The 26,904-nt window shown below is 37.1% G+C and overlaps 1 protein-coding gene and 1 long non-coding RNA gene across 3 annotated transcripts; one reads left to right on the top strand and one right to left on the bottom strand.

Annotated features, from left to right (window-relative positions):
- Positions 1 to 1,018: 1,018 nt before the first annotated feature.
- Positions 1,019 to 12,089, top strand: LOC140864166 (suppressor of mec-8 and unc-52 protein homolog 1). 2 transcript variants are annotated; one of them, XM_073268119.1, is made up of 16 exons: positions 1,019 to 1,151; positions 1,777 to 1,987; positions 2,156 to 2,308; positions 2,647 to 2,695; positions 3,291 to 3,374; positions 3,958 to 4,061; positions 4,415 to 4,501; positions 4,579 to 4,632; positions 5,245 to 5,340; positions 10,466 to 10,593; positions 10,762 to 10,888; positions 10,984 to 11,043; positions 11,174 to 11,281; positions 11,403 to 11,503; positions 11,634 to 11,685; positions 11,833 to 12,089. In XM_073268119.1, exons 1-16 carry the CDS (start codon positions 1,120 to 1,122, stop codon positions 11,929 to 11,931), a joined length of 1,545 nt encoding a protein of 514 aa, XP_073124220.1. In that variant the 5' UTR covers positions 1,019 to 1,119; the 3' UTR covers positions 11,932 to 12,089. The 2 variants fall into 2 exon arrangements, with proteins under 2 accessions (XP_073124220.1, XP_073124221.1); XM_073268120.1 differs by lacking the exon at positions 1,019 to 1,151 and adding an exon at positions 1,205 to 1,580.
- A 743-nt stretch (positions 12,090 to 12,832) lies between these two features.
- On the bottom strand, positions 12,833 to 14,869 carry LOC140867261 (uncharacterized). Its single transcript, XR_012145089.1, has 3 exons — positions 14,734 to 14,869; positions 14,439 to 14,537; positions 12,833 to 13,115 (listed from the first exon to the last, which is right to left on the bottom strand). It is a non-coding gene; the product is annotated as an uncharacterized lncRNA (long non-coding RNA).
- Positions 14,870 to 26,904: the final 12,035 nt, after the last annotated feature.

The raw sequence follows: 26,904 nt of genomic DNA, 5'->3' as shown, positions 1-26,904 counted from the left end.
CATCGGGAGATGTCGTGATGATGGAGACTGATGCTACGGTGATCTTGACAAGTGTGGAGATGTACCTAGTGGAGTTGACCCCAAATAGAACTACACACTCATTGGCGGCAAGACTGAGCAGGACTAGACAGTTGATTAGTACCCAGTCATTTTGCATGTCTCATATTAGTTGTATACTCGCGTTTTACGTTCTGAGCGAGGGTCGCTCACTTCTGTGGTTTTTTTCATGGACATCTTATTCGACGAGCCAATTGTCGGTAGCTCAGATGGACCTGTGCATAGTAGGTGACCTACGCGAGAATGCAAAGGTTGCTGTTAGTTACTCAAGTCGTTTACTCGATTGAGTTGTATTTTAATCCTGCTTTGGATATTTTTTAATGGTTGTATTCTATCGGGTTAGCAGTTCATTTAAGTTTATGCAGTAACTTTGATTATGTTTTTTCTGTTTAACTTAAATTGCATGCTAAGTGTTTAGCTAGTAGGTGATCCGGGTCGGGTCACTACACGTCTAATGCCTAAAAAAGTGTAGATCATATAAAATGACTAATTTGTCTAATAAATTTGGTTTTTGGGGGATTAAATTAGGATTTAATCGTAATTTCATATCAATTTTTATCAATTAATTGAAAGTTAGTTAATTAAAAAGTCTATACTATAATAATATAGTGAGATAGTAAAATTATAGATATAATGTTCTCTCCTTTCCACTTATATAGTCAATTGTATATTTTTACACAGATTACGAAAGTGTTTGAGAAAGTAAATTTTATAAAACTATTAATCATTTTACTCTTATTTAATGAAGATTTTAATAGAATAAAATAATTATATAAATAATTAATGATATTAATTTAATATGTGTAAATTGTTAAAAGTGTAGGAAATATATATCATTAAATACGGAAATCAGGTTATAGTTTGGGACAGATGAAAAAAGAAATGCCGTAAATAATAACAATAATAATAGAATTTTTTTTTCTATTAATTAATTAATTAATCAAATTTCGCACAAAGTTAAAAAAAAACCGAGGGTTGGGGGTTCAATGCAATGCAATGCTTCAGGTTTTGTAAGTTAGGGCTTAGGGCTTCATCGGCTTGACTTTGTCCAACACTGCTGCCATGTCTTCAACGCTCGAAATTGAAGCTAGGGAGTAAGCATTCTCACTTCTCTTTTCTTTTTTTTTTTTTTTTGGGCTCTTGGAATTGTCCATTTTCCATTTGTCAAGGTTCTTTTGTAATCGAGAATACATCTTCCGTTTGAAAAGCTTCAATTTTTTTTTATTTTTTTATAAATATTGGAGTTTATTATGCTTTTCAGCAGTATGTGGAGAACAAAATGTTTGCTGATTTGGGTTCTTAATTTTGCGACCCATTTCCAATATTGACATTATACACTCCTGCCATGGAGAATAATTCATTGCTGAAGTCCTAAGTTCCCTCGTATTGTTTTGCGGTTTTTTTTTCTTGTGTGGTTTCATTATTAGCAATTACTATCGTTCTAACTTCCTGTAAGATGACTTTATCACAATAGACATGTTGGCATATGTTGTATAATGTAGCATTCTTTGGCGTTTATCCTGGTACGTTTTGTACTTCCTTGACCTGTCATGTATTTTTTTTGATGATGCGTTATGTTTACTTTAACCTTCTTCTTATTGAATTGGCTTTGATTTATGGCCTTTCTTTGCCAGAAAATCATTTTGAGATAACACCCCACCACAATCTTATGCCACTTAGTCTTGAAGATTATCTTGTTTTCCTTTTGTTTGCTTGCAGTGTGATCAAGATCGTTCTTCAATTCTGCAAAGAGAATTCCTTGCATCAAACATTCCAAACTTTACAGAATGAATGCCAGGTTTCTCTCAATACGGTGGACAGCCTCGAGACACTTTCTGCTGATATCAATAGTGGAAGGTGGGATGCAATTTTACCGCAATTGGCACAACTTAAGCTTCCTCGTAAGAAGCTAGAAGATCTTTATGAGCAGGTAAGCCATGCCCTACTTTTGGCAGCCAGGTCAGCATGTGCCATTTGTTTCCAGCCATTGATTTCTTGAGGAGTTTGATGCATCGAGTCCACGTCATGACCCAAAACAAACCAGATAATTTTGGAAGAATGAAGTGCTGAAGTTCATTACTTTCTGTTCCTTTTGTAGATTGTTTTGGAAATGATTGAACTTCGAGAAATTGATACAGCACGCGCTATATTAAGGCAAACCCAGGTGATGGGTGTCATGAAACAGGAGCAGCCGGAACGATACTTACGGCTTGAGCATCTGCTAGTTCGGACTTACTTTGATCCCAATGAGGTAAGGGCTGAATCTTATTTACTGCCTCTGTTAGTGCTATCTATTTGTACAGTCTTATGATTATGGGCTTTCTGAAATAGTTGGTTAGCAGTTCCTCGGCCGATCCATGATTTGGTTGACCATCTAATACCTAGAGATTGCAGATTTATGCCATCATAAAGTCTATCGTGTGATCTAATGTTTATGCCATATTTTTCTCTGTTACAATGCCCAGTTAATCAACAGCTTGATCCTTGAATTACTGGGTTATCTTAATTGCTTGTGGCTATGAAAAACTTTTTTTGTTTGCATTTGGTACTTTTTAATTTAAAATAATACATTTTGAAATTAATTTTCAGGTCTATCAAGACTCATCAAAGGAAAAGCGCCGTTCTCAAATAGCACAAGGTATCGTTCTTTAGTTTCTCTGTTTTAGCTGGCACATTGTATCACGATAAGTTGTGTATGTTTCTTAGAGAATCGGTTAGAGCCATTTGTAAGCTGTATTTTCACCCATCGCTTGTTAGATAAGTGACTGATATCCTCCAGAAAGATAGTCAGCATAGATAACTTTTGTAAATGCAGAGGTTTTCTGCTGTGAATTGAGATTTTGGATAAGAGGGTGATCCCATGTCTTCAAATTACTTTTGTGCACTTTATAATGTTTTGAGAGAAAAATCTTGGCTTATGAGAGTTTAGAAAATCTGTTTTGTTTTGAAACTGTATTCTCTGTTTTAGTTTTACTTAATTTGAATTCTTCCAATAATGTTGAGATTTAAATGTGATTCATTTTCATATAAATAATGGTATAGCAGCCCATGTAAAACCTTGTATCCTTCTTTATTTAAAATTTTAGCTTTATTTTTTATACATTCATTGGAAACTGAGAGCACTGCATGGGTTCATAATCACCAGGAAGCTGAATGCACTTAAAGTATGTTTCTATTGTTTCAATTTGTTTTTGGCAATTGTTCTTACATACATTGTTCTATTGTATCTTCAGCTGTTGCTTCAGAAGTTTCGGTGGTCCCACCTTCACGTTTAATGGCTTTAATCGGTCAAGCTCTAAAGTGGCAGCAGCACCAAGGTTTTGTAGGATGAAGTTTCTTATGTGATTAGACAAGTTATACCTGAATCTTGATTCTAACTCTTGGTGTGTGTTTTTGCTATTAAAATAGGCCATTATCACATGACTGTTTTCCTTGCTGGTAGAGATAATGAAATATAGCTAGATATACATAATTTAAACTTTTAATTTAACATCTCATCACTTTGTATGAGCACATGATGAAATTTAGTATTGGTCAAGAGTTCAACCCTGCCTTTTAGTTTTTGTCTTCTATTACATTGTTTTCAGATACCTTACTTTATCAGCACAATTTGGACATACCTTGTATCTCATGAAATTACCCTTATCATGGAAGTGATGAAGAATAAATTATCGAGAGCAATCTATTGTGAAAATAAGTTCTTATGGTGGTTGACGTTTCAAATCATACCATTTTCTAGATGTTCCTAGTGGAAAGATGTAGCCATGATATGCCCACATTACTGCTTCATTGCTAATCCAACAGATCTTCTGAAATTTTATCTCAGCTTCTACGAAATTTATGTTTACCTGTTATGTTCCTAGCTGAATGTTGCTTAACCTCTTTATTTGGCTTTGTCAGGTTTACTTCCACCGGGAACACAATTTGATCTGTTTCGAGGAACAGCTGCCATGAAACAAGATGTGGAGGATATGTATCCAACAACTCTTGGGCATACTATAAAGGCGAGTGGTATCCCATTTTGATTGCGATTTTGGTTCATATACTTCATATGTGATCGTATTTCTATCTTGCAGTTCTGTTTGAACAGTAGGTAACATATCGTTGCAATTTTACGTTTTGTAACATTGGCACCTTACTCGCACGTTGTATCTAATATTCTGGAACCTTTTAAATTAATTATTCTTCTTGATCTGTTATTTGTGAATCTTTTGTGATGTAAATCAAGATGGTGTATAGCAAATACTGTTTCTTTTTCCTTCTGAAAATTTGTTTTTTCTTGACCTTGTTTCTCTTGCTTTCTCTGTTGCTTTGCCTTCGAATGTGACCGGAGTTTGACATTAGTTATTGACTGCAGTTTGGGAAGAACAGTCATCCAGAGTGTTCCCGGTTCTCTCCAGATGGACAATTCCTTGTTTCTTGTTCAGTTGATGGATTTATTGAGGTTATTCCTTTGAAGAACTTTCATTGAATATTTTTTTTATGTTAAGACCATTGATTTCTCATGTTAATCAATCTCAGGTTTGGGATCATGTAAGTGGAAAACTGAAGAAGGATCTTCAGTACCAGGCTGATGTAAGTCAACTTCAAATTTTTTTCCTTTTTCCTTTTGATTTTTTCAATAGCCTATTTGACCGCTGATATAGTTCTGACACCAATTTCTACTATGAGTCATAATGCTGCAGCTGAAACCTAACACATACTGTTTCAATATAAACTAAGTATATTTTTATATGATTAGTATCTTACATCCTTACCCATAGTTATCGTGGTAGGATGAAGAACAATATGAGGAGTTACAATTTTGTTTCTGGACATTGGTGTATATATAAATTTTCTTTTGGAACACGCCATGGTAAAAAGTTCTAAGATTGTATGATTTACAACAGTTGATACAAATGTAGCCACTCAGTGGATTTGGTTTTGAGTATAAGAATGTCTAGATATATTTTTATTTGTATTTCCTTTCAGATCTTACTCGAATCCGAAAACAAACTCTTCAATCCACCCTTTTGCCTCTGTATAGTTAAGATGCCACTAAAATTTCTTAGGCTGCTGTTTATTGTATGTTTTAGCTATTAGAGACGCAATATATATTGGTTGTGATGTTATTCCTTTGATGCTTAAATGAGTAGAATGCCATGATTGTGATGCTTGACTGTATTCTTATCTGGTATTGATTGGCAGGAAACATTCATGATGCATGATGATCCTGTCCTGTGTGTTGATTTCAGTAGAGACTCAGAGATGCTAGCTTCTGGATCACAGGATGGAAAAATTAAGGTAAGGCTTGTTCGTATTTGTACTTCTCTATTCCTGTATGGGCCTGTGTCATAATGTACTCAACATTTGAAGTAAACCTAATCTGTTCCCTTAAAAACTCGCTGGAAAATAATAGTTGATAACTTCAATGATGCGATAATGTAGCTATGGACTTTACCATTGCCACGTTTTTTGCCATGATGGCTTTTGTTATGCTGTATGTGATGTTCGTATTTTCACCAAAAGATTATCTATATATATGCTACGGTTCTTCCAAAATCAACTAACGAACTCAAAACTCCGCAAGTGCACAGGCAGATATCAATTTTTAGTATGGATTTGGAAGTTGGGCTGTCATATCCACAAGGAAATTTGCTATTGTAATATTTCAAGCTAATTCTAACTAAGATAATAGAAATAAATGACTAAACGACCAATGAATTGATATGATGTATAATAAAATATTTTTGACAAATTGAACAATTTAAACGCAATAATCAAATAATACGATGGAAAGAGGTGTTATGGTGTCAAGTTACTCTCCCCTATCGTTCATAAAGCATGGATCATCATAAATGTAGATTGGTAATTTAATAAGGCGGCTGAAATTCTCTAGTTTTCAAATCCACTCTCATGGTATTTTGATGTCTACTTTAACACCTAGGGTGATGAAATCTCATTGAAAATCTGTCAATGTTAAATCCGAAACTTATTCAGAAGAATTTCACAATCCTTCGATCAATCAAGATTTATAGATGCCACAATGTGCATGACCATATATTTTTACAGTCGCCATACCCATAGTTCTGTTGATTCATTCACTCGTCAATAATAGTCTCTCGATCTATAATCATCGAAATAAATAGCATCAAAGGTTAGTTACTCCTTGAATGAATGACAACAACTGAAAGAACTCAAATTAAATCACCAGAAATTAATAGAGATGCAAAAATATAAAAAACGGGGGAGAATTTCTCTAACCCTGACAGTAGAAGAAATTAGTTCATGCTTAGATTCAAAAACAAGACTAACATGATTCGTTCTCTCAAACAAGACATGTTCGATAATCAATATTCAAAACTGGAATCAAAATGACAGAATTAAGGTCTCCCTTTGATCTCGTTGTGAGTTTGGTCTTCTTCCTTCACTAATTCTTTGATTTCCGGGCCGTCTTCCTTGTTGAGGATCCTAGCTCTCGCCTTTTTCCCCTTCCCTCCTACCGTGTGTTTAAAATAAGTTCTTGTTAGGATCTAAATCTCCTAACAAACTCAATTGCAAATAATAACAGAGGAAAGCAGATTTACTAATAAGAAATATGAATTATAATCTGAGAAATATCCCAGCCAAGGATAGAATCCTTTTACAAGAAGAATGCAAACACTCTCTTGCCCCTAGCGTAAGCCAGTAGAAACCCTAGCACAAGCTAGTAAGAACAAAACACAATAAACGTGAATGACCCCCATTTCCTTCTATCTTGCCTACTTTATATTCTCGCATTCTAACCCCTTTCCTCTTCTCCAAGCTATCGGTTCTAGAAGTTTCTTGACAAGTGGATAGCCCAATTTAGCAAGGCCCATGATGATAATCCAACTTTACTTATCCAGCCCATTATTCTAAAGTACCTAACAATACCACCCCCTTGAAATTCAGCCTTGTCCTCAAGGCTGGGATAAAGAATGCAAGGTGCCATGGTTGTCAAAGCTGCAGTATAGCATCCTCGTTTCTTCCTAGCTTTGCGCTCTCCGCCATCAAAAACTCTTGTTTGGTTCGTATCCAGGATTGGATGGCTGAATTCCTTCTTTTCAGACTCACCGGTAGCTCCATAATCTTTCACCTTGACAAAATTTGAATTTGAATTGTGGCACCCTTCAATTAAACCAGGATCTGTAGACGATCCTTCCCTTGTGATATCATCAGTGACACGAGAATAATAAGCAATTGCAGCACCACCTGTCAATTGCTGCATCATCACTATTCTTACTTGCAACTCTTGAATTCTTATTTCTAGTTTTTGTTCCTCCTCCATGTTCCTTTCCAACTCAAGAAATTTTTTTGAGATTCCTTTCTCTAGTTTTTGGCCAGCACAGCGCAGCAGACTCTCTTCATCCCAAATCAATTTCCATGCAATGCCCATCACAAAATCCACCCCTTTTTTTTCAAAATTCTTCTACACACCCTAACTTGATACCTCATATCAGTAGGCATGTCCACAATCAGCACCACCCGATGAAGCCTATTAAACAGTTTGGCTGTATGACGCCATGGGTATATCTCATCTTGCTCACCCATGCGCTCTATGCACTCAATCCAAAAGCCAGAAAGGCCATTCATTTCCCTTGCTTCTTGACGGCCACAAATGAAATGTATTTGATGGAGGTGCTCCACCTTAAAAACCAGGAAAACAGTAATGGGCTCAAAGTTGTGCTGGCCACGGATGACATACCTTCCCAACCACAGTTAATCCACATATGCAATACCACTGGCAGTGAAGAAAAATCCATATTCAACTGCAAATATCATGATATCCCCATTTTTCCCTTGCCAATTCCCAACACAGCTTGCAGCAACAATAAGTATAAACTCTTTTTCGGCTCTTAATTTTCCTGTGTCGATCTTCTCCTGCTGTTGGCTGGCTTCTCTGCTACACATGCGTCTCTTAATTAAGTAAAGCCACCCACTGGTTTCTCCTGCGCCCCTCTTGCTCGCTTGAGCATGTGTTAAAGGGGTTCCGACAGAATCGCCCCATATAAAGTAATACGGCCCATCTTGTATGCCGGTCACCGGGCTTGCTGAGGAAAGACCCATATAACCCATCAAAACCTGATTGACCCAATAAATTTGAAGCTTTTTTTATTCGTTTCCTTATTCTTTGAGATGCGTCAAATTTAGAATCTGCGCCGCTCATCATACCGGCAACAAACAGGCCAATTGTTTGCGAATCTCCGGCCACATCTCGTCGACCGATCTCATCACCTAGGCTCGCTGCTGCTTCTTCGTCCTCTATCCGCGTTCTGAGTTTTGACGTAAAGGGCGATAAGCATCGGACTCGAACGGTATCGATCTTTTGGGCCCAGTGATTGGTCTGGCCCAAGTATCTTTCTAAAGCCGTAACCCACTCCTTAGTGGCCAGAGTTTCAAGCCCTAAAACCTTTAATGATAACACGATGACATGAACAAAGACGGAGTGCTTCTGATCTTGGTGTTGCGCAGCCCAATTTAACTGGACCAATAAAATCACAAACCACTCGGTGCTCACGCCTTCGACTCTCCGCCCCTGGAACACCGATGCACAACTCTCGTATGGTTTCTCTTTCATTTTCACCGCCTTCCGCCCACTGTACCGTTCGATTAGCTCCATGGCGCTGACTCTTGGGCATCGTCCAATCCTTAATATCCCTCCCATTCCCATCGGGTCCCCTTCGTCGAACTCCGCTGCTTTCACTTGCTCAACTTGTTTCTGATCTTTAATAAAATATGAAGACAGCGCTGATCCCTCGGGTTTTTCGACATCTGAAGTTTCTAATACTTTGGTTAAATACGGTCTAAGCTTCTCCCCACAATTATTCAGAACCTTCTCAGCCAATTTTTTGACATTTGGCAGAGCTTTCTCATTGTCCTGCTGCACGGCAACCATAATGGGACTGAGTAAAGCTGAATTGATATAATCACTCTCTTCTAAAACTAGAGTCATCACTGCCTCTATAGACTCCAAAATGATTTCTGATTGCACCCTTGCAGCTCTGAGAAAGTGTTGGAACATCTCAATAATTGTCTGATCCATTTCCAAATCCAACATGATCACACAATACCTGACCTTAGCCATGGTTTCGAGAATTGCTATCCTTTTGCGATAAGATCTGCTCGAAGTTTCTGCCAAGTCCTCAAAAGATGATACAATCAACTGAAAAATCTCCTTCATTTTGTCATCATTATATGGAACATCTGGTGCGGTAATTCTGGTTATCTCATTTAGGCAAGAAGCTACACTTACTCTTATATCAACATCAGGGTGCTTCATTAAATCTTCTGCTGTCAATGCCTCCATTAGTGGTGAAAGGGCAGTTAGCATGGATTTGGAAGGCGATTGCTCCACTTTTGACAGAAATCCCTCAGCTCGATCTAGGAGGCAGATGAATTTATCCACAGAAATCGGAGGCTGGTACAAAGCGAAACCCGCAGCAGCAAGCTGTTCTTCAAGGTTTTTCTCTGTTGACAGCAGCATTGTTGATTTATCACTCAGTTGGAAACTGGAACTGGCCTCTTCGCTGGTTCGAATCCGGCAGGTCGGACCAATTGTTAGGATCTAAATCTCCTAACAAACTCAATTGCAAATAATAACAGAGGAAATCAGATTTACTAATAAGAAATATGAATTATAATCTGAGAAATATCCCAGCCAAGGATAGAATCCTTTTACAAGAAGAATGCAAACACTCTCTTGCCCCTAGCGTAAGCCAGTAGAAACCCTAGCACAAGCTAGTAAGAACAAAACACAATAAACGTGAATGACCCCCATTTCCTTCTATCTTGCCTACTTTATATTCTCGCATTCTAACCCCTTTCCTCTTCTCCAAGCTATCGGTTCTAGAAGTTTCTTGACAAGTGGATAGCCCAATTTAGCAAGGCCCATGATGATAACCCAACTTTACTTATCCAGCCCATTATTCTAAAGTACCTAACAGTTCTCCTGCATGATCTTTTTCGTTTCCCACTTCGTGTCGTTCATCTCTGCTGGCGTATCTTTTTCCTTTTCAAAACAATCTTATCACAATAAATCTTGCCGAGTTTGTGATGGAGCACAAATAAATTTCAGCTTGGCACAAACCCTTTTGTTCTGCAGCACAACTTTTGCTCTTGCTCTGCCAAGACACAAGTTAATTTCAGCCTTGGCCCAAAACGTTCTGTCCAACTGCTCGAGAATTGCCACTTTGATATAAATCCCTTGATTTTTGCTTACAATGTCTATAATTCAATATCAGAGCGAATATAGGCAAAATATGTAATTAGCAAGAAATCCAATATTATCTATATCAAATGACTGGATAAATTTAATAAGTTGAAAAAAATTTGAACTTATCACTGTTTCTGGATAAAACTCGGGTTTGTGACCGCAAATCCACTTAGATAACTCTCTGTCCTGTTACAGGTTTGGCGTATCAGAACTGGCCAGTGCTTGCGTCGTCTTGAACGAGCACATTCTGACGGTGTCACTAGTGTTACCTTTTCTCGCGATGGAACGCAGTTGTTAAGCACTTCATTTGACAGCACAGCAAGGTTTGTTAAATTTTTAACTGGGGTATTTGTGAACATCGTTTCATTTCTTCTACTTCTTTAAAGCTGCAACTTCGGAGTAAAACATAGAGTGAAGTATGTTTAAGTATAAAATTTGCAAATCCTTGAATTGGAAATCACTTTTTTTAATGGTTTCCATATTTTATACAGAATTCACGGTATGAAGTCAGGAAAGATGTTGAAAGAGTTTCGTGGCCATACATCTTATGTTAACGATGCCATCTTTACCAATGATGGTTCTTGCGTTATAACTGCCTCAAGTGATTGCACTGTGAAAGTAAGCGCCCTCTGTTTTAAGTTATCCATGGAAGATCAATATCTGCAGTGTTCTACTGCATCAGGTTTTTTATTTATGCCAATAATGACTCACAGCTTTGGGACATGAAGACTACGGACTGTCTGCAGACCTTCAAGCCCCCACCGCCTCTCAGGGTATTTATCTTTATTCCTGTTGATTTTTTCCCCTTAGTCTGGTCTAATTGTACTACATTCTTTTTTGCTCTAAAAATGATCAATATATGATGATGAAATAATGGTTCTTTTTTTTTATTGTCAACTACAGGGAGGTGATGCATCAGTGAATTCCATTCATCTCTTCCCTAAAAACACTGATCATATAATTGTGTGCAATAAAACATCATCAATATATATCATGACTCTTCAAGGGCAGGTGCGCGTTATTCAATTATGATTGGTAGTTAAGATAGTACAAGATTTTTTATTTTTTCTTTGGGACTATTTTCATCGAAATTATGTTTCTATTCTTAGATTTATTGAATCTCTTGTTAAAGGTTGTGAAAAGTTTTTCATCTGGTAAAAGAGAAGGTGGAGATTTTCTGGCGGCTTGTGTATCACCCAAAGGGGAATGGATTTATTGTGTTGGTGAAGACAGGTATACTGCTAATTAAATGGGTTTTGATTTCATTACTGTAAAATTCTTTGACATTGTTTGGAGCTCTCTCTAGTTTCATTGTCACAGTAAACTTTCCTACTTTGCTAAGAAAGTCCCGCTAAATATGCAGAAATTTATACTGCTTCAGTCAGCAATCTGGTAAACTAGAGCATTTGATGAAGGTAAGTTTCTGACTTTAACCTTTGCTTCTCTTTTGTTAAATGTTCTACTACGCTTGTTAGTGTTACTTTCTTTCCGGTATGATTTTTCATAGAAGCAAGTCATGTACACCATATGAGTAATCCACTGCGCCTTTGTGTGGTGAGCAGGTACACGAAAAGGATGTGATTGGCATTGCTCACCATCCTCATATAAACCTTGTGGCAACGTATGGGGCAGACTGCACTATGAAGCTATGGAAGCCATAACCATTCTCTTAAACGGAATGGAAATATGTTCTTTACTATCTTTTTTGTAGTCTGTAGCTGTTTTCTGCGTGGCGAATGACTTGTAAGTTTATAGCAAAATCTTTTATATATTTCGTCCTGCTACCTGAATCTATTGAAAATAATTATAGTTTGAGTTAGATTCGCTCGGTCCTTTATTATTGTTTTTAATTTTTATTTTTATGTGGTGATAAATGGTTGGGATGTATTTCGGATATGAGATCTGGCTCATAAATTAATTTGTGATACCGGGTGTTAAAAAGATTTGGTGATTTTTTAGATGTGGTATTTTCATACATAATAACAATCACAGGGTAAAAAGAGAGAGAGAGGTCAACTAACGTACCAAACCCTTCCTCAAATTTAATATAATACTAGCGATCGGGAAACATTCGTTGCGTGTGTAAAATGATAAAATTTTAATATATATTTTAATATGATACGATGAGGTTGTTATTATAAAATATTGTGTGATATATTTTCATATTAAATATATTCATCAGTATACTACACAAATTTTTTTAGCACAATGATTGTGTTGATATCAATATCACCGGCAATATTGAAATTTAGTAATGCTTTAAATTTAGTAGTGAACATTATTTATGTAAAAACATCGAAAGAATAAAAAATTCACCTTCACATTGTATAATGTTTTTATCATCTATTTTTCACTTATTTATAAACACTAAATATAAAACTTGTAAATGTATCTCATTATAAAAATGAGATATACTTATTTGAATCAACTGGTCATAAATTGTCTTTAAACTTGCGACGCTCGTAGAACTACAAGAGTAACAGTTATAAACTAAGAATTTATTCTATGAAATTAAAATAATATTTGGAAAGCATAAATTTTTTTTATGTACTACCATTTTTATATCAATATTATTGACGGGTCTGATTTTTTTTTCCTATGAATATAAACAATAAATAAGAGTAAAAATGTAAGAGAATCATGCGACAAAAGATATTATTATTATGTTTACACTATCAAATTTAATAGCATATGTATCTGAACAATGTTGTATCTTCTATCTGTATTCTTTGAGCTAGATGAGCTACTCGTTGTTCTCGTGTCATTAATTGTTTTTGTGCTCGTCTTCGCACTGTATTTAATTGTCGGCTTTCATTTGTCCGTGTAGGAGGAGAAGACATTGCAGCTATAAATGGACAATATTTAAAAGATAACTCAATAAATATAGGTTTTGACATACATAAGTTACAGTAATTTCATATGGATATGTGAGCGTGTAAAAAATATTAAATGAATTATAAAATTAAATCAATATAAATATTTGGGTGCAATTCCTAAATGATAAGCATAGTTGTAATGTACTTGCATTTATAAAATAAGACCACGAAACTCATGATTAAATCAAGAAGTGAGATATTTTTTTTCCTTATGAAAATTAAAAATAATAATGCAATGTAATTTCTTACCCGATTTTCAATGTAGGAGAAGAAGCAAAATAGATTTTATTAAAATGTAATTGGATTGTAAAAGAATCAAAATAGATTTTATTACTTTTGTTCCTATCAAAAGAATCTAAACAGAAAGAGTAAAATAATCAAAATATACTATATTTAAAACATTATTTTATTTAAATTTTTGAAAATATATCAAAACACTATTTTATTTCAAATTTAATATAATTCTGAATTTGAAATTTGAAACTACCGAATTTAAATTTATTTCAAATTTAACAAAATTCCCAAACTATAAATTTAATAGAGATATTCAAAAGGCCCCAAACTATAAACTGTCGAATATAATTATCAAATTCTCAAAATATGGATATTCAAAAGGCCCCAAACTATAAATTTGACTATTTTATTTCAAATTTAATATATTTTAAAATATAATCCTGGCTTATCAAAACGCTTAACGCATTGATAGAAACAAATCTATTAATTTGTTTCGAAGTTCGAATATTTCAAATTTGAAAATTAAAATAGAAAAATCTATTATTCACAACGCATGGATAGGAACAAATGTATTTTATTTTCAAATTTAAAAATATAATTCTTACTCTTTTAATTTTTTAAATATATTAAAACACTATTTTAATTTTCTGTAGCGTCAAATATGGTTTTACTCATTATCAAAACACTATATTTTTTTTAAAATTTAATATAATTATGAAATTTGAAATTTGAAATTTGAAACTACCGAATTTAAATTTATTTCAAATTTAATATAATTCTCAAAATACAAATTTAATATGGATATTCAAAAGGCCCCAAACTATAAACTACCGAATATAATTCTCAAATTCTCAAAATATGGATATTCAAAAGGGCTCAAACTATAAATTTGGCTATTTTATTTCAGATTTAATATCTTTCAAAGTATAATCCTGGCTTATTAAATAGTAGAAATTGCAACTTACCGAATAAAGACGACGGATAAATGATCGCGGTAACGAAAAAATTTTCTTGCAAACCAAAACCAAAACAACTATAGAGATTGAGAGAAAAATTACCTATTTCAGTACTTTTGGAGAAGAAGCCGTTGGTTGAACTCAAGGATTGGTAAGATGAAAAAATTAATTCAGTTTTTTCCGAACAAAGTAAGACGATTCCTGTCGAGATAAAATAATTAACATACAAATTCGTAAAGCCATAACTCAATTCCATTCTGAATCGAAAATGAAACATATAGAAATTGGTACATATTCATAAATTAAGCAGAAAATTCGAGGAGGAGAAAAAATTGAAATATTAGAAAATCTCAAACCCAAACCAAAACAACTATTGTGACTGAGAGAAGAAAATTACCTATTTCAATACTTTTGGAAAAGAAGCAGTCGGTTGAACTCAAGGATTTTAAGCAAAAGAGAATGTGAAGAAGTTTATTAGCGTGGGAATGAGAGAAAGTGGGGAAGTTTGTTAGAAACGTGGAGGGTGAGAAGAGGGTGGATAGGAAAAAATAAAAATAAAATCTTGGAGAAAAAAATATAAAATGTAGAAGAATCGTGAGTAGAGTGGTAAAAATGAGGGGAAAATGGTGTCCTTACATGGGTGGTTTTTATATGGTGCTCAACTTTAATAAAATAGTAAAGATACTAGCTGGTGCGGTACACGCGTTGTGTGTATAATGTAATACATGAACATACGATTGGTGTATAAAATAGTTCATGAATAAATTGATAACTTATCTAATCCCCACCCATATATCACCCAAATCAATTTCATAAAAAATATGCCATGTATCACTCAATGAAAATGATGAAATCATATCAACAAAATCTCGAAACACACGCATTTTGCATATCATGAAAATGCAATAATCAAGTTTAAAATATTTTAATTAATTATTGTAATTGTTGGTATATTTGTTGAAAAAAACTTGAATATGGCAGAAGAAAACAGGAAAAAAATTCAACAGTTGAGGCTCGTGTTGAATACGATTTCCTTAAGAAGATTTTGCCCCGCTCTTGATGCTTACGGTATTTGATAATCTTCTCCCAAGATACAACAACTTCTACTTGTAAATATAGTGTTGGGATCGGTTCAGAGGGTAGAGGGGGGGTGAATACACTCTGAAACTTTTCTTCTTCTTCTTCAAAATGATCAAGTGAGGTTTAGTTCACTTAATCTGTTTTTTCAACTTCTAAAACGGTTTGAACAACTTAAATAGTGCGGAAATAGTTCAGAGGTTTTAGTGATGCAAAGTTTATAATGCAATGTATGAGCAGAATGTAAGATAAATAGCAGTAAAGACTAAGGCACGATTTATGGAAGTTCGAAGGCTTAATCCTTCTACGTCTCCCCTTCTTCCACTTAGGAAGGAATTCACTAGAAGACTTTGGTTATTACAACGTCTTGTAATACACCCACTTCAGACTTAGGACTTATCCAATGCCTAATCCGAAACTCCTAGATTTACACAGATAAGATTCTCAGTTCTTATCAGACTGGTGGAAGCTTTCAGAGTAGCTTCAATTCTCTTCAACAATGAGTATAGTTGAGTTGAGCTTCTCAAACTGCAGAGCGGTCGAGAGGCTTGAAAACCCTAGGATGATCCTTGACGATCAGATATGTGAACTGTAGGCAAGGGTTTATTTGAGCAGCAAATGAATGATCTTGTAAGTGTGCTCAAGTATATCAGATGAGGACTTCTGATATTATTCAAGTGATTGAGTTGATTGAGATTTTTCTGAATTGCTTGTCTCTCTTTGTTGTCTACCCTTTTTTTTGTTTTTTTTGCTTCTTGAGCAATCTTCCCTTTATATAGGTCAATCATCAACGTCTTTATTTTGAACGTTCTGATGCTGCATTGAATGCACATTTAATGCTCATAAATGCATTGATGATTCTGCATGAAGATCGTACACTGCAGACAACTTCCAGGGTCCAAAACTGGAATAAACGGTCGAATGCTTTATCTGTAGTCATTCTGTGTTTTTGCCATTTTGGTGCAACCTGTTGTCTCGATTGCAGGAGTCAACATATCTTCTGACACGCCGGTTCTGCTTTTAATAAAAGATCTTGCAAAGAACATCTTGTCACAGGTACTTGTCTTGAGATATCCTGATAAGCAGTTGGCATTCTACCTGTAGAGATATTTGTCCTCTGCTGGTTTGAATAACCAGTCGATAAGCTTGTGACTTCAACCGGTCGAGAGACAAAGGCGGTTGACAAGCTTCCGGTAGATAGATTTATCCTCTGCTGGTTTTGATAGCCAGTCGATAGGCTTGTGACTTCAGCCGGTCGAGAGCAAAGGCGGTTGACAAGCTTCCGGTAGAAGTTGTAGTAGATTCCTGAAATACAATGGTTGGCAGCACATTCCTATACAATGAGTTGTTGTTTGTTATCACCAAAATATCGGATTCAACAATTTCCCCTTTTTGGTGATGACAAAACTTAAGTGCTCCAAGAACAATATGAAAGCATTAAAATGAACTTCATTGAGAGAATGAATTTCATTAAGTACAATAAGCATTTTTATTACACCTACAGAAAAAAAATAAGATGCAGCTGCGATAAGTAAAGAAGAGATAAGTTGTTCATCTTTTGAACCAACTGGCTCCTCCTGACCTATCGCCTTCTCTTCTTCTTCTGTCGGCTTCTTCTTTTCTTCTGGACTCTTCTTCACGTCTTCTTGCCTCTGCTGCTCTACGTTGCTCTTCTTCCCCCTTTTTGGCATCACCTTGGTTGAGTCGAAGGATGACCTCAGTGAGTTGAGTGCCAAGGCAGGCTTGAATAGTGTCCATTTTTGCATCGATTTGAGCAAGTAGAGTGGCTTGCATAGTGTCCATCCGATCATTCAACTGCTTATGAAGGCGGTTTTCGGATCGGATAACTTGTTCGGAGACGGTAGAGAGCGTGTTGATTTGAGTGCGATGATGATTAGTGATCTCTGTGGACAGACGAGCAAGGTCTCGAGACACGGTCTCGAAATGCCGAATCATCGTCTGGCGTGAATTATCGACCGATAAGGATGAGTTTGTTATGTCTTGAGAGAAGGACCTAACCGTTTGCATGAGCTCATGAAACCGATTTATCAAGGTATGATCTAGAGCTGCGGCCATGGCTTCAATTAAAGAATCATCAGTCTGAAGCATTTGCCCTTCTGGGTCATTTCTTGGTGAAACCGGGCTAGACTCACGATGATGTGGTGCGGGTGAACTGGCTGGAGAGCTACCCGATGGACCTTCCAATAATGGTACAGTTGGAGATGTAATAGTTTCGACTGCAGCCAATATGGTTGGTGGAGTACCAGGATCAGCACTTGGTTCATCCATAATGAGATCTTCCATAAACTTTTCAGTAGATGGAGACGGTTGAAGTGCTGGATCAGCATCAGTCACTTGCTGTTCTGGAGATGCAGGTGATACAATAGTGCTTGATATCTCCGTTGGGGGCACTGTTGCTTCACTACTGCAAGGAGCCTCTGTCACAGAGGTGATAGGTATCTCTTGTGCAACCACTTCTAAAACATCTTGTGAATGACCGGGAGAAGTGTGAGCGGTCGTCACTGGAGAGGAGTGAGCAATCACAACTGCTTCCGGTTGAGTAACTGCTTGGACTGCGGTTGAGGAGGGGTCGACCGATGAAGATGCTGCCACACTCGATCTTAGAGCATATGATTGAAAGAGGTCAGCAGTGATGAGATCAGTCAGAATCCCATCTGAAGAAGGGAGAGCATAGACGTCTTCTTCACCCTGATCTTGAGTGAGAAAGGTTTTCATCATCACTTGTGCTTCCAGCACATAAGCTTGTAAACAGGCTACTGAAGCTGGTGTTTTGACATTGTTGAGAGCTTGGAAGTGCTGAAGTAGTTGAGTGATTTGACGTAGACTGTCCTGTAGTCCAGTCAAAATCACAAAGTCATCGGCAGCGGTAGGACTCTTGGATTTGAAATTCTTGACACGCTCATTAATTAGCAGAGATAGCAGGCTTCCTCGAAGCTTCAAGTCTATGAGATGTCTTCTTCCCAGAGCCTCCACGATGTCTTCAGTATCAGCAAATAGAAGCATCTTCTGCTCAATGACGTTTAGAGATTTCCATTTAGGAAATATTTGAGCGAGTGTCAAGTGAGTGCGGGAGTGATGCCATCTGTCAAAACGTTGTAGATGACGCTTGACAGTACGGAGCACGTGAGAGATGATCACATTGAGTTCTATCGTAGCTGCTGGTTGAGCCTTGGGTGTGTAGATCATCACACCTTTCCCTTTGTCTTTGGGATCAGCTAGAGTGACCTCAGGAGCTGATGAGGCACCTTCCCGGATTATCACACCCTTTGTAGGACGAGGAGCAGTAGAAGCAACAACGGTAGTAGTCTCGACCGTTGGCAGGGTAGGAGCAAGTCCAGAAAGAGACTTTAGCTTCTTGTGCTGCCTCTTCTTCTCGCCTGCAGGCGTGGATGACACAGCTGCTTTGGAAACCGAAGGGGATGACTTGCTGAAAGCTTGAATCAGTGGAACATTCTCACGTGATTCATCTTCAGAGTCAGATTCGATGATCAGTTGACGCTTGGCAGACTTTTTGGTATGGACTGGTTCGGCCACGACCGGAACCGTTGGAAGCGGTTGAGGGATAGCAATAACCTTTGCGGTTGAGGGCAAGGTGTCGACCGCAGTCTCTTTCTTGTTCAGGAATTTGAGAATCGTAGACTTGTTGAGCCATTTGGTGGGATGCAGAGGCTCAGTCTTGGAAAAGTCCACTCCAAGGACGCCCAAGATGTGGCAGATTTGCAAAGCAAATCCCTCGGATTGCCCTTTGCCCCTGATCATTTCACATAGAATATTGAACAGAATGTCTGACCAGTTTATGTTGATCTTGGAGGCAATACAAGCCATGTATTGAAATTTCTCCAGCGTCACCTTGTCGTAAGATCCAGCCTTGGCCAGAAGATTCTTGGCCACGATATTAGTCAGTAGCCTGAATGGAGCTTTGAGAGATGTCTTCTGGGTCGGCAGTTTGATCGGAGCATCAGTAGTTGAGAACTCCTTCAACCAATAAGAGCAGTTACCATCTGGAAGATCCGTGCATTTTGTCAAACCCCTGGAGGGCAGATCAAATGTGCTGGCGAAGAACTTCTGATTGAAGGAGTAGACCTCTTTCTTGATCAAGCATTTGATAGTCCCATGCTCGATTTGAGCGGTTGCGAAGAACTCCTTCAAAACAGGCAAATCGCAGATGGCGCTGCATTCCAGAAATTTCTTCAGTCCAGAGGCTTCAAGCATGGTGAAGACCTCAGATATTCCTGCGTTGTTTGCCTTAACAACGGAATCAAAGTTGATTGCGAGGCAAGTCTTCTGGATCGACATGATAGCTGTAGATAAGAACTCGAGCAGAGAGTAAGCAAAATCTAGAGAGTAATTCGATGATGCGTTTAATACAATATGAAAGCTTTTAGCAAAGGTGAAAGATTGATATACGAGTGTAAAGAAGTATATATAGGAACCTATGGGCCATAGGGTGACATCATGAAAAGTATTTTTGAAATTCAAAAAGTTTTGAAGAGCATAATCACGGCGCCCAATTAATGTCATTTGGTTCAAAGCACCAAGCTGCTAGTACGAAGCCTGTCAGAGACTAGTTAAAGGCGGATGATATGCCAATATTTATGGCAACGTAACAGCTAATCTATTAATGTCATATTGACAATCATTCCCCCTAAACACATGCATACTAACTTAAATCTACTAAGCCAAGAATATTTCGAAAATATGAAAACTTAGCGTCCGGTAGAGGCTTGGTGAATATGTCTGCTGCTTGCTGATCGGTAGAGATGTATTCCAGCCTGATTTCCTTCTTTAAGACATGATCTCGGATAAAGTGATGCCTGACATCAATGTGCTTTGTCCTAGAGTGCATCACTGGATTGTGAGTGATGGCTATGGCACTTGTATTGTCACAGTAGATTGGAGCTTCACTCGACCGAATCCCATAATCATTAAGCTGCTGTTGAATCCAGAGTATTTGAGCACAACAGCTGCCAGCAGCAAGGTATTCTGCTTCGGCGGTCGAGGTAGCAATTGATGTCTGCTTCTTACTTGACCACGAAATTAGTCTATCTCCAAGGAATTGACATGTGCCACTTGTACTTTTGCGATCAATTCTACAACCTGCATAATCTGCATCTGAATAGCCAATAAGATTGAGATTTGAATCTTTGGGATACCAAAGACCCACATTAGTAGTTCCTTTAATATATTTAAGTATTCGTTTGGTAGCAATGAAATGAGATTGCTTAGGTGCAGCTTGAAATCTAGCACATAAACAAACTGAATACATGATATCCGGTCGACTGGCAGTCAAATAGAGCAGTGAACCAATAAGGCCTCGATACATGGTTACCTCGACCGGAATTCCCCCTTCATCTTTATCAAGCTTAATTGATGTACTCATGGGGGTAGATACAGTTGAGCATTGTTCCATTCCAAACTTCTTTACCAATTCCTTGGCATACTTGGACTGATTGATGAATATTCCAGTTTCAAGTTGCTTCACTTGAAGTCCAAGAAAGAAGTTTAGCTCGCCCATCATGCTCATTTCAAACTTCTCCTTCATCAGTTTAGAGAACTTTGAGCACAACTTGGGGTTAGTTGACCCAAATATAATGTCATCAACATAAATTTGTACTAGTAACACATGATCACCTTTTACAAATTTAAACAGGGTCTTATCGACCGTTCCAATTTGGAAATCATGTTCCAGTAAAAATTTTAGTAATGTGTCATACCAAGCACGCGGTGCTTGGTAAAAATGAGGGGAAAATGGTGTCCTTACATGGGTGGTTTTTATATGGTGCTCAACTTTAATAAGATAGTAAAGATACTAGCTGGTGCGGTACACGCGTTGTGTGTATAATGTAATACATGAACATACGATTGGTGTATAAAATAGTTCATGAATAAATTGATAACTTATCTAATCCCCACCCATATATCACCCAAATCAATTTCATAAAAAATATGCCATGTATCACTCAATGAAAATGATGAAATCATATCAACAAAATCTCGAAACACACGCATTTTGCATATCATGAAAATGCAATTATCAAGTTTAAAATATTTTAATTAATTATTGTAATTGTTGGTATATTTGTTGGAAAAAACTTGAATATGGCAGAAGAAAACAGGAAAAAAATTCAACAGTTGAGGCTCGTGTTGAATACGATTTCCTTAAGAAGATTTTGCCCCGCTCTTGATGCTTACGGTATTTGATAATCTTCTCCCAAGATACAACAACTTCTACTTGTAAATATAGCACTATATATCACAAGTTCTTACAACCAGAAATGATATGAACTCTATTTTGTAAAAAGAAGAAGAAACAAAATATGTGAAGAATGTATTTGAAAATCTGAGAATCTGATTATCTATGTCAAAAAATGATGTTTGATTCTCATATTTATATTGTTTATATGTAAAGACAAAATTTTTCACTCATGTGGTATGTCTTTTGGTAAAAATAACTGACTAAATTCACCAAAAGAAGTCAAAAAATATCAAAAAATTCGAAAGAATGATGCAACTTTTCGTGTGGCCAGAAGCACCGGTGCAGGGGCGCAACATATTGCGTCCTTGCACCACTCTAGGTGCCTTGGAAAATTCCAAGGCAGAAGCGCCCCTGCTACACCCCTGCCTGCCTGGGCACACGCCCAGGCAGCATGACCAGTGCAGGGGCGCAATTTTCAGCGCCCCTGCACTTCAATAAAAAAAAAATTTCTTTTTTTTTTCTGAGCTTCTCAATCATTTTTCCTTTTTCGAATTTTGCATTGCTTAATTTCAATTCATTAAGCACAATCAAAATTTTCCAACATCCCCCACATGAATGAAATTAATGCATGAATGCACATGATGTCAAAGAGAGTCTACACGAAAATTCAATGCGTCAGGAGAGGTAGCTTGTGGTTTTGAACCTTTCGTAGTAGAATACTATCGGATTTACTAGGCCACGAAGTAAACATGATGTCTTGAACTTCTTGGCGGTTTATGTAAACCCAGATAATAGTACCTACACAATGAATTTTCTTCATTTCTATTGGTTTTCCGATTGTGTCCGTTTTGGCCATGGAACACATCTTGGTTTCATAAATGTTTCATTGAGGTGGCCCGTCCTCACACTTACATAGGTGGTCTCCTTTGAAAAGTATCCTACAGTACTCCGCCTTTTCCATGCAAGGAACCATTAAAAGTTCAAACTTAACCTCACTACATGCGTAGGCTACAACACTCTTAGTCCTAGGAATGAGTTGGAAAAAATTCCAGAGTGTTAACTCAAGTTATCATAATTTAGTTGTCCCATTGAACCAAGATTTTGGGATCTCCAATCAACAAGGTTGGGTTACCACTATGAGTGCTTTATTTTGTAGACTTTAAGCCCATTCCTCTTGACAAGCTATACATTTGATCTCTATTCAATGCTTTTGTAAGCGGATCCGCTAAGTTATCTTTTGATTTGACGTAATCAATTGTGATAACTCCATTTGAGATCAATTGTCGTACGGTATTGTGTCTTCGACGAATATGTCGAGACTTACCATTATACATAGTATTATGTGCCCTTGAAATTGCCGATTGACTGTCACAATGTATCATAATTGCAGGCACTAGCTTTGACCAACAAGGAATATCCTCCAGAAAATTTCTAAGCCATTTTGCTTCTTCTACGGCTTTATCAAGTGCTATGAATTCAGATTCCATTGTTGATCTAGCGATGCAAGTTTGTTTGGATGACCTCCAAGAGACTGCGCCACCACCAATACTAAAAACATAGCCACTTGTGGATTTAGAGTCTTTGGTGTCAGAAATCCAATTTGCATCGCTGTATCCTTCAAGCACCGCAGGATATCTTGTGTAATGCAATCCATACTCCAGAGTATGCCTTAGGTATCTAAGCACCCTTGTCAAAGCTTTCCAATGAACCTCATTTGGATTACTTGTGAATCGACTCAACTTGTTTACTGCACAAGCAATATCAGGTCGAGTACAATTCGTGATATACATGAGGCTTCCAATAATTCTGGAGTATTCCAATTGAGAAATCGGTTCTCCACGATTCTTATTCAAGTGGACGCTCATATCAAGAGGCGTTTTTACAGGGGAACAATCATAAGCATTAAAATTTTTCAAGACGGTCTCAACATAATGAGATTGAGACATGACTATCGCCTCAGAAGTCCTAGAGATTTTAATCCCTAGTATTACATTGGCAATGCCCAAATCCTTCATATCAAAATGTTTCGTTAACATTTTCTTTGTTGCTTTTATCACTTCATGATTACTTCCCATTATAAGCATGTCATCAACATAAAGACATACTATGACATAAGAGTCTCTTGTGCCTTTAATGTAGACACACTTGTCACACTCGTTTATTTTAAATCCATTTGACAGCATTGTAGTATCAAATTTTTGATGCCATTGTTTAGGTGCTTTCTTCAGCCCATATAAGGATTTAACGAGTCGACACACCTTCTTTTCTTGACCCCGAACAAAAAATCCTTCGGGTTGATCCATATAGATCTCTTCTTCCAACTCACCATTCAAGAATGTTTCCTTGACATCCATCTGGTGTATCTCAAGGTTATGCAATGACGCGATTGCAATGAGTACACGAATGGAGGTTATTCTTGAGACTGGTGAATAGGTATCGAAAAAATCAAGGCCTTCTTTTTGTATATATCCTTTAGCCACCAATCTAGCCTTGTATTTTTCGACTGTTCCATCGACTTTGTACTTTCTTTTTAGGACCCATTTACATCCCAACGTCTTGGTTCCTGGTGGAAGATCCACCAAATCCCAAGTGTGATTATGCAAAATGGACTCTATTTCGGTATTGATGGCTTCTTTCCAATATGGAGCCTCAGGGCTAGACAACGCATCTTGTAAAGTCTTTGGTTCATTTTTCAGAATGTAAGTAAGAAAATCTGGTCCAAAAGACTTCACGGTTCTAGCTCTTTTACTTCGAGGTTCATCTTTATGGGCAGAACTTTCATTCACCATTTCTCTAGTTCTTTTACTAAAACTAGGATCATTATTTTCAGAATTGTCTGTATGTTGACTAGGCAATTCTTCTTGAATAATGTTTTTACTTGCCAAATCAATTAGACCTCTATTAGTATTCGGTTCATGTCCTTGAGAAGAACCTTATTTTGGTATTTCTTTTGTTCTTTGACTATTTGTGTCATATTTCCTCTTTTTGCAGGGAAATACGCTGTCAAAGAATACTGCATTTCTGGACTCGATAGTCATCCCATTGGTCATTCTAGAAATTTCAGATTTATGCACTATAAATCTATAGGCACTACTGTTAAGTGCATATCCAATGAATATGCAGTCGACGGTCTTTGGTCCTATTCTCACTTGCTTTGGCTTTGGTATTTCAACCTTTGCCAAGCACCCCCACACTTTGATGTATTTGTAGGAAGGTTTGTGGCCTTTCCACAATTCATATGATGATTTATAATTTTTTTTGTGGGGAATCTTGTTCAGTATGTGATTGGCCGACAATATTGCTTCCCCCCACAAGTTTTGAGGTAAGCCCGAACTTATCAACATCGCGTTCATCATTTCTTTTAGAGTTCGTTTTTTCCTTTCGACAATCCCATTAGATTGAGGCGAATATGGAGCAGTAGTTTGATGTATTATACCTAAGGATGAGCAAAACTCATCAAATGGAGCTCCATATTCTCCTCCTCTATCACTGCGAATACTTTTTATTTGCTTACAAAGTTGATTTTCAACTTCGGTTTTATAAGTTTTGAACGCATCAAGTGCTTCATCTTTACCTCTCAAGAGATATACATAACAGTACCTTGTGCAATCGTCTATGAATGTTATGTAGTATTTCTTTCCTCCTCTTGTTTTTACAAACTTTAAATCCCCAATGTCGGAGTGAATCAATTCTAGAGGAGTGGTACATCTTTCAATAGAATGAAATGGCAGCTTGGTCATTTTTGCTTCAACACAAACTTCGCATTTATGTGTTGGATCAATTTTGTACTTTGGCAATAATTCCAAATTCATTAAACGTCGCAGAGCATTAAAATTTACGTGTCCTAAAAGAACATGCCATAAATCAGAACACTCAACCAAGTAAATAGAATTATCAACTTTATTGCCATTAATATTGCGGTGAACCGCGATTACATTGAACTTGAAGAGGCTCTCATCGAGATATCCCTTTCCAACAAAATGACCATTCTTGGTCAGTACAAACTTATTTGATTCAAAAACCAACCTAAATCCATGTTTCACTAGGGATTACCCCGACACCAGATTCTTCCTTATTTCAGGAACGTGTAGCACTTCAGCAAGGGTCACTTCCATTCCAGACGTCATCTTCAAGACGACTTTTCCAACCCCCACAATGTCAGATGTGGCAGAGTTTCCCATAAACAACTTTCTCCCAGAACTTGGAGTGTATGTGGAAAACATCCCCTTATCGGAGCATATGTGGCAGCTAGCACCCGTATCAACCCACTAATCATTTGGGTTGTCCACCATATTCGTCTCAAATACAACTGCAGTTAAATCAAGTTCAGAAAAATTAAAAGGTACCGACCTTTCTTGAACCATGTTTGCTTGTTCCTTCACTTTCTTTGGGCGTCTACAATCCTTTGCCATATGGTTTGGTTTTCCGTAGTTGTAACAATTTCCTTTAAACTTCTTTTGATACTTCGGTGGTGGTTTTTCATTCACAAATTTCCGCTTCTTACCTTTGTTGCTTGATTCCACAATGTTAACTTTAGCAGCCATCTTACTTGCCTTGTTCTCGGTAGCACGGTTATCTTCCTCAATCCTCAGTCTTGTGATCAGATCTTCGAGTTTCATTTCCTTCCTCTTGTGCTTCAAGTAATTTTTGAAATCCTTCCACAAAGGAGGGAGTTTCTCGATCAATGCAGCAACTTGAAATGAATCTCTTAGACTCATCCCCTCCGCATGAATCTCGTGCAGTAATACTTGTAGTTCCTGCACTTGACTCACTATAGATTTGGAGTCTACCATCTTGAAATCTAGAAAACGTCCTACAATGAATTTTTTAAGGCCAGCATCCTCCACTTTGTATTTATTTTCAAGAATCTCCCACAATTCTTTTGTAGTTTTCACTTGACAATACACATTGTATAATGCATTGTCTAGTCCATTCAGAATGTAGTTCTTGCAAAGGAAGTCGCTTTGGTTCCATGCGTCTGCTGCGGCCCTTCTGCGAGGATCGACTTCATCTTTAGGAATGGAAGGAGGATCTTCTTTCAGAAATCTGGCCAGACTCAAAGTTGTGAGATAGAACAACATTTTCTGTTGCCATCTTTTGAAGTCTGCACCATTAAATTTTTCAGGTTTTTCTCCATGTGTCGCAGGAGTGTTCGTCGTTGTTGATGATGATGCCATCTTCAAATTTGTTCAGAAAAATCTTCTTAAGCTTGTTGGTATATTTGTTGGAAAAAACATGAATATGGCAGAAGAAAACAGGAAAAGAATTCAACAG

The sequence above is a fragment of the Henckelia pumila genome, chromosome 4 (genome assembly GCF_033568475.1).
Source record: "Henckelia pumila isolate YLH828 chromosome 4, ASM3356847v2, whole genome shotgun sequence".
NCBI lineage: Eukaryota > Viridiplantae > Streptophyta > Magnoliopsida > Lamiales > Gesneriaceae > Henckelia > Henckelia pumila.
This window is presented reverse-complemented; position numbering and strand designations above follow the sequence as displayed.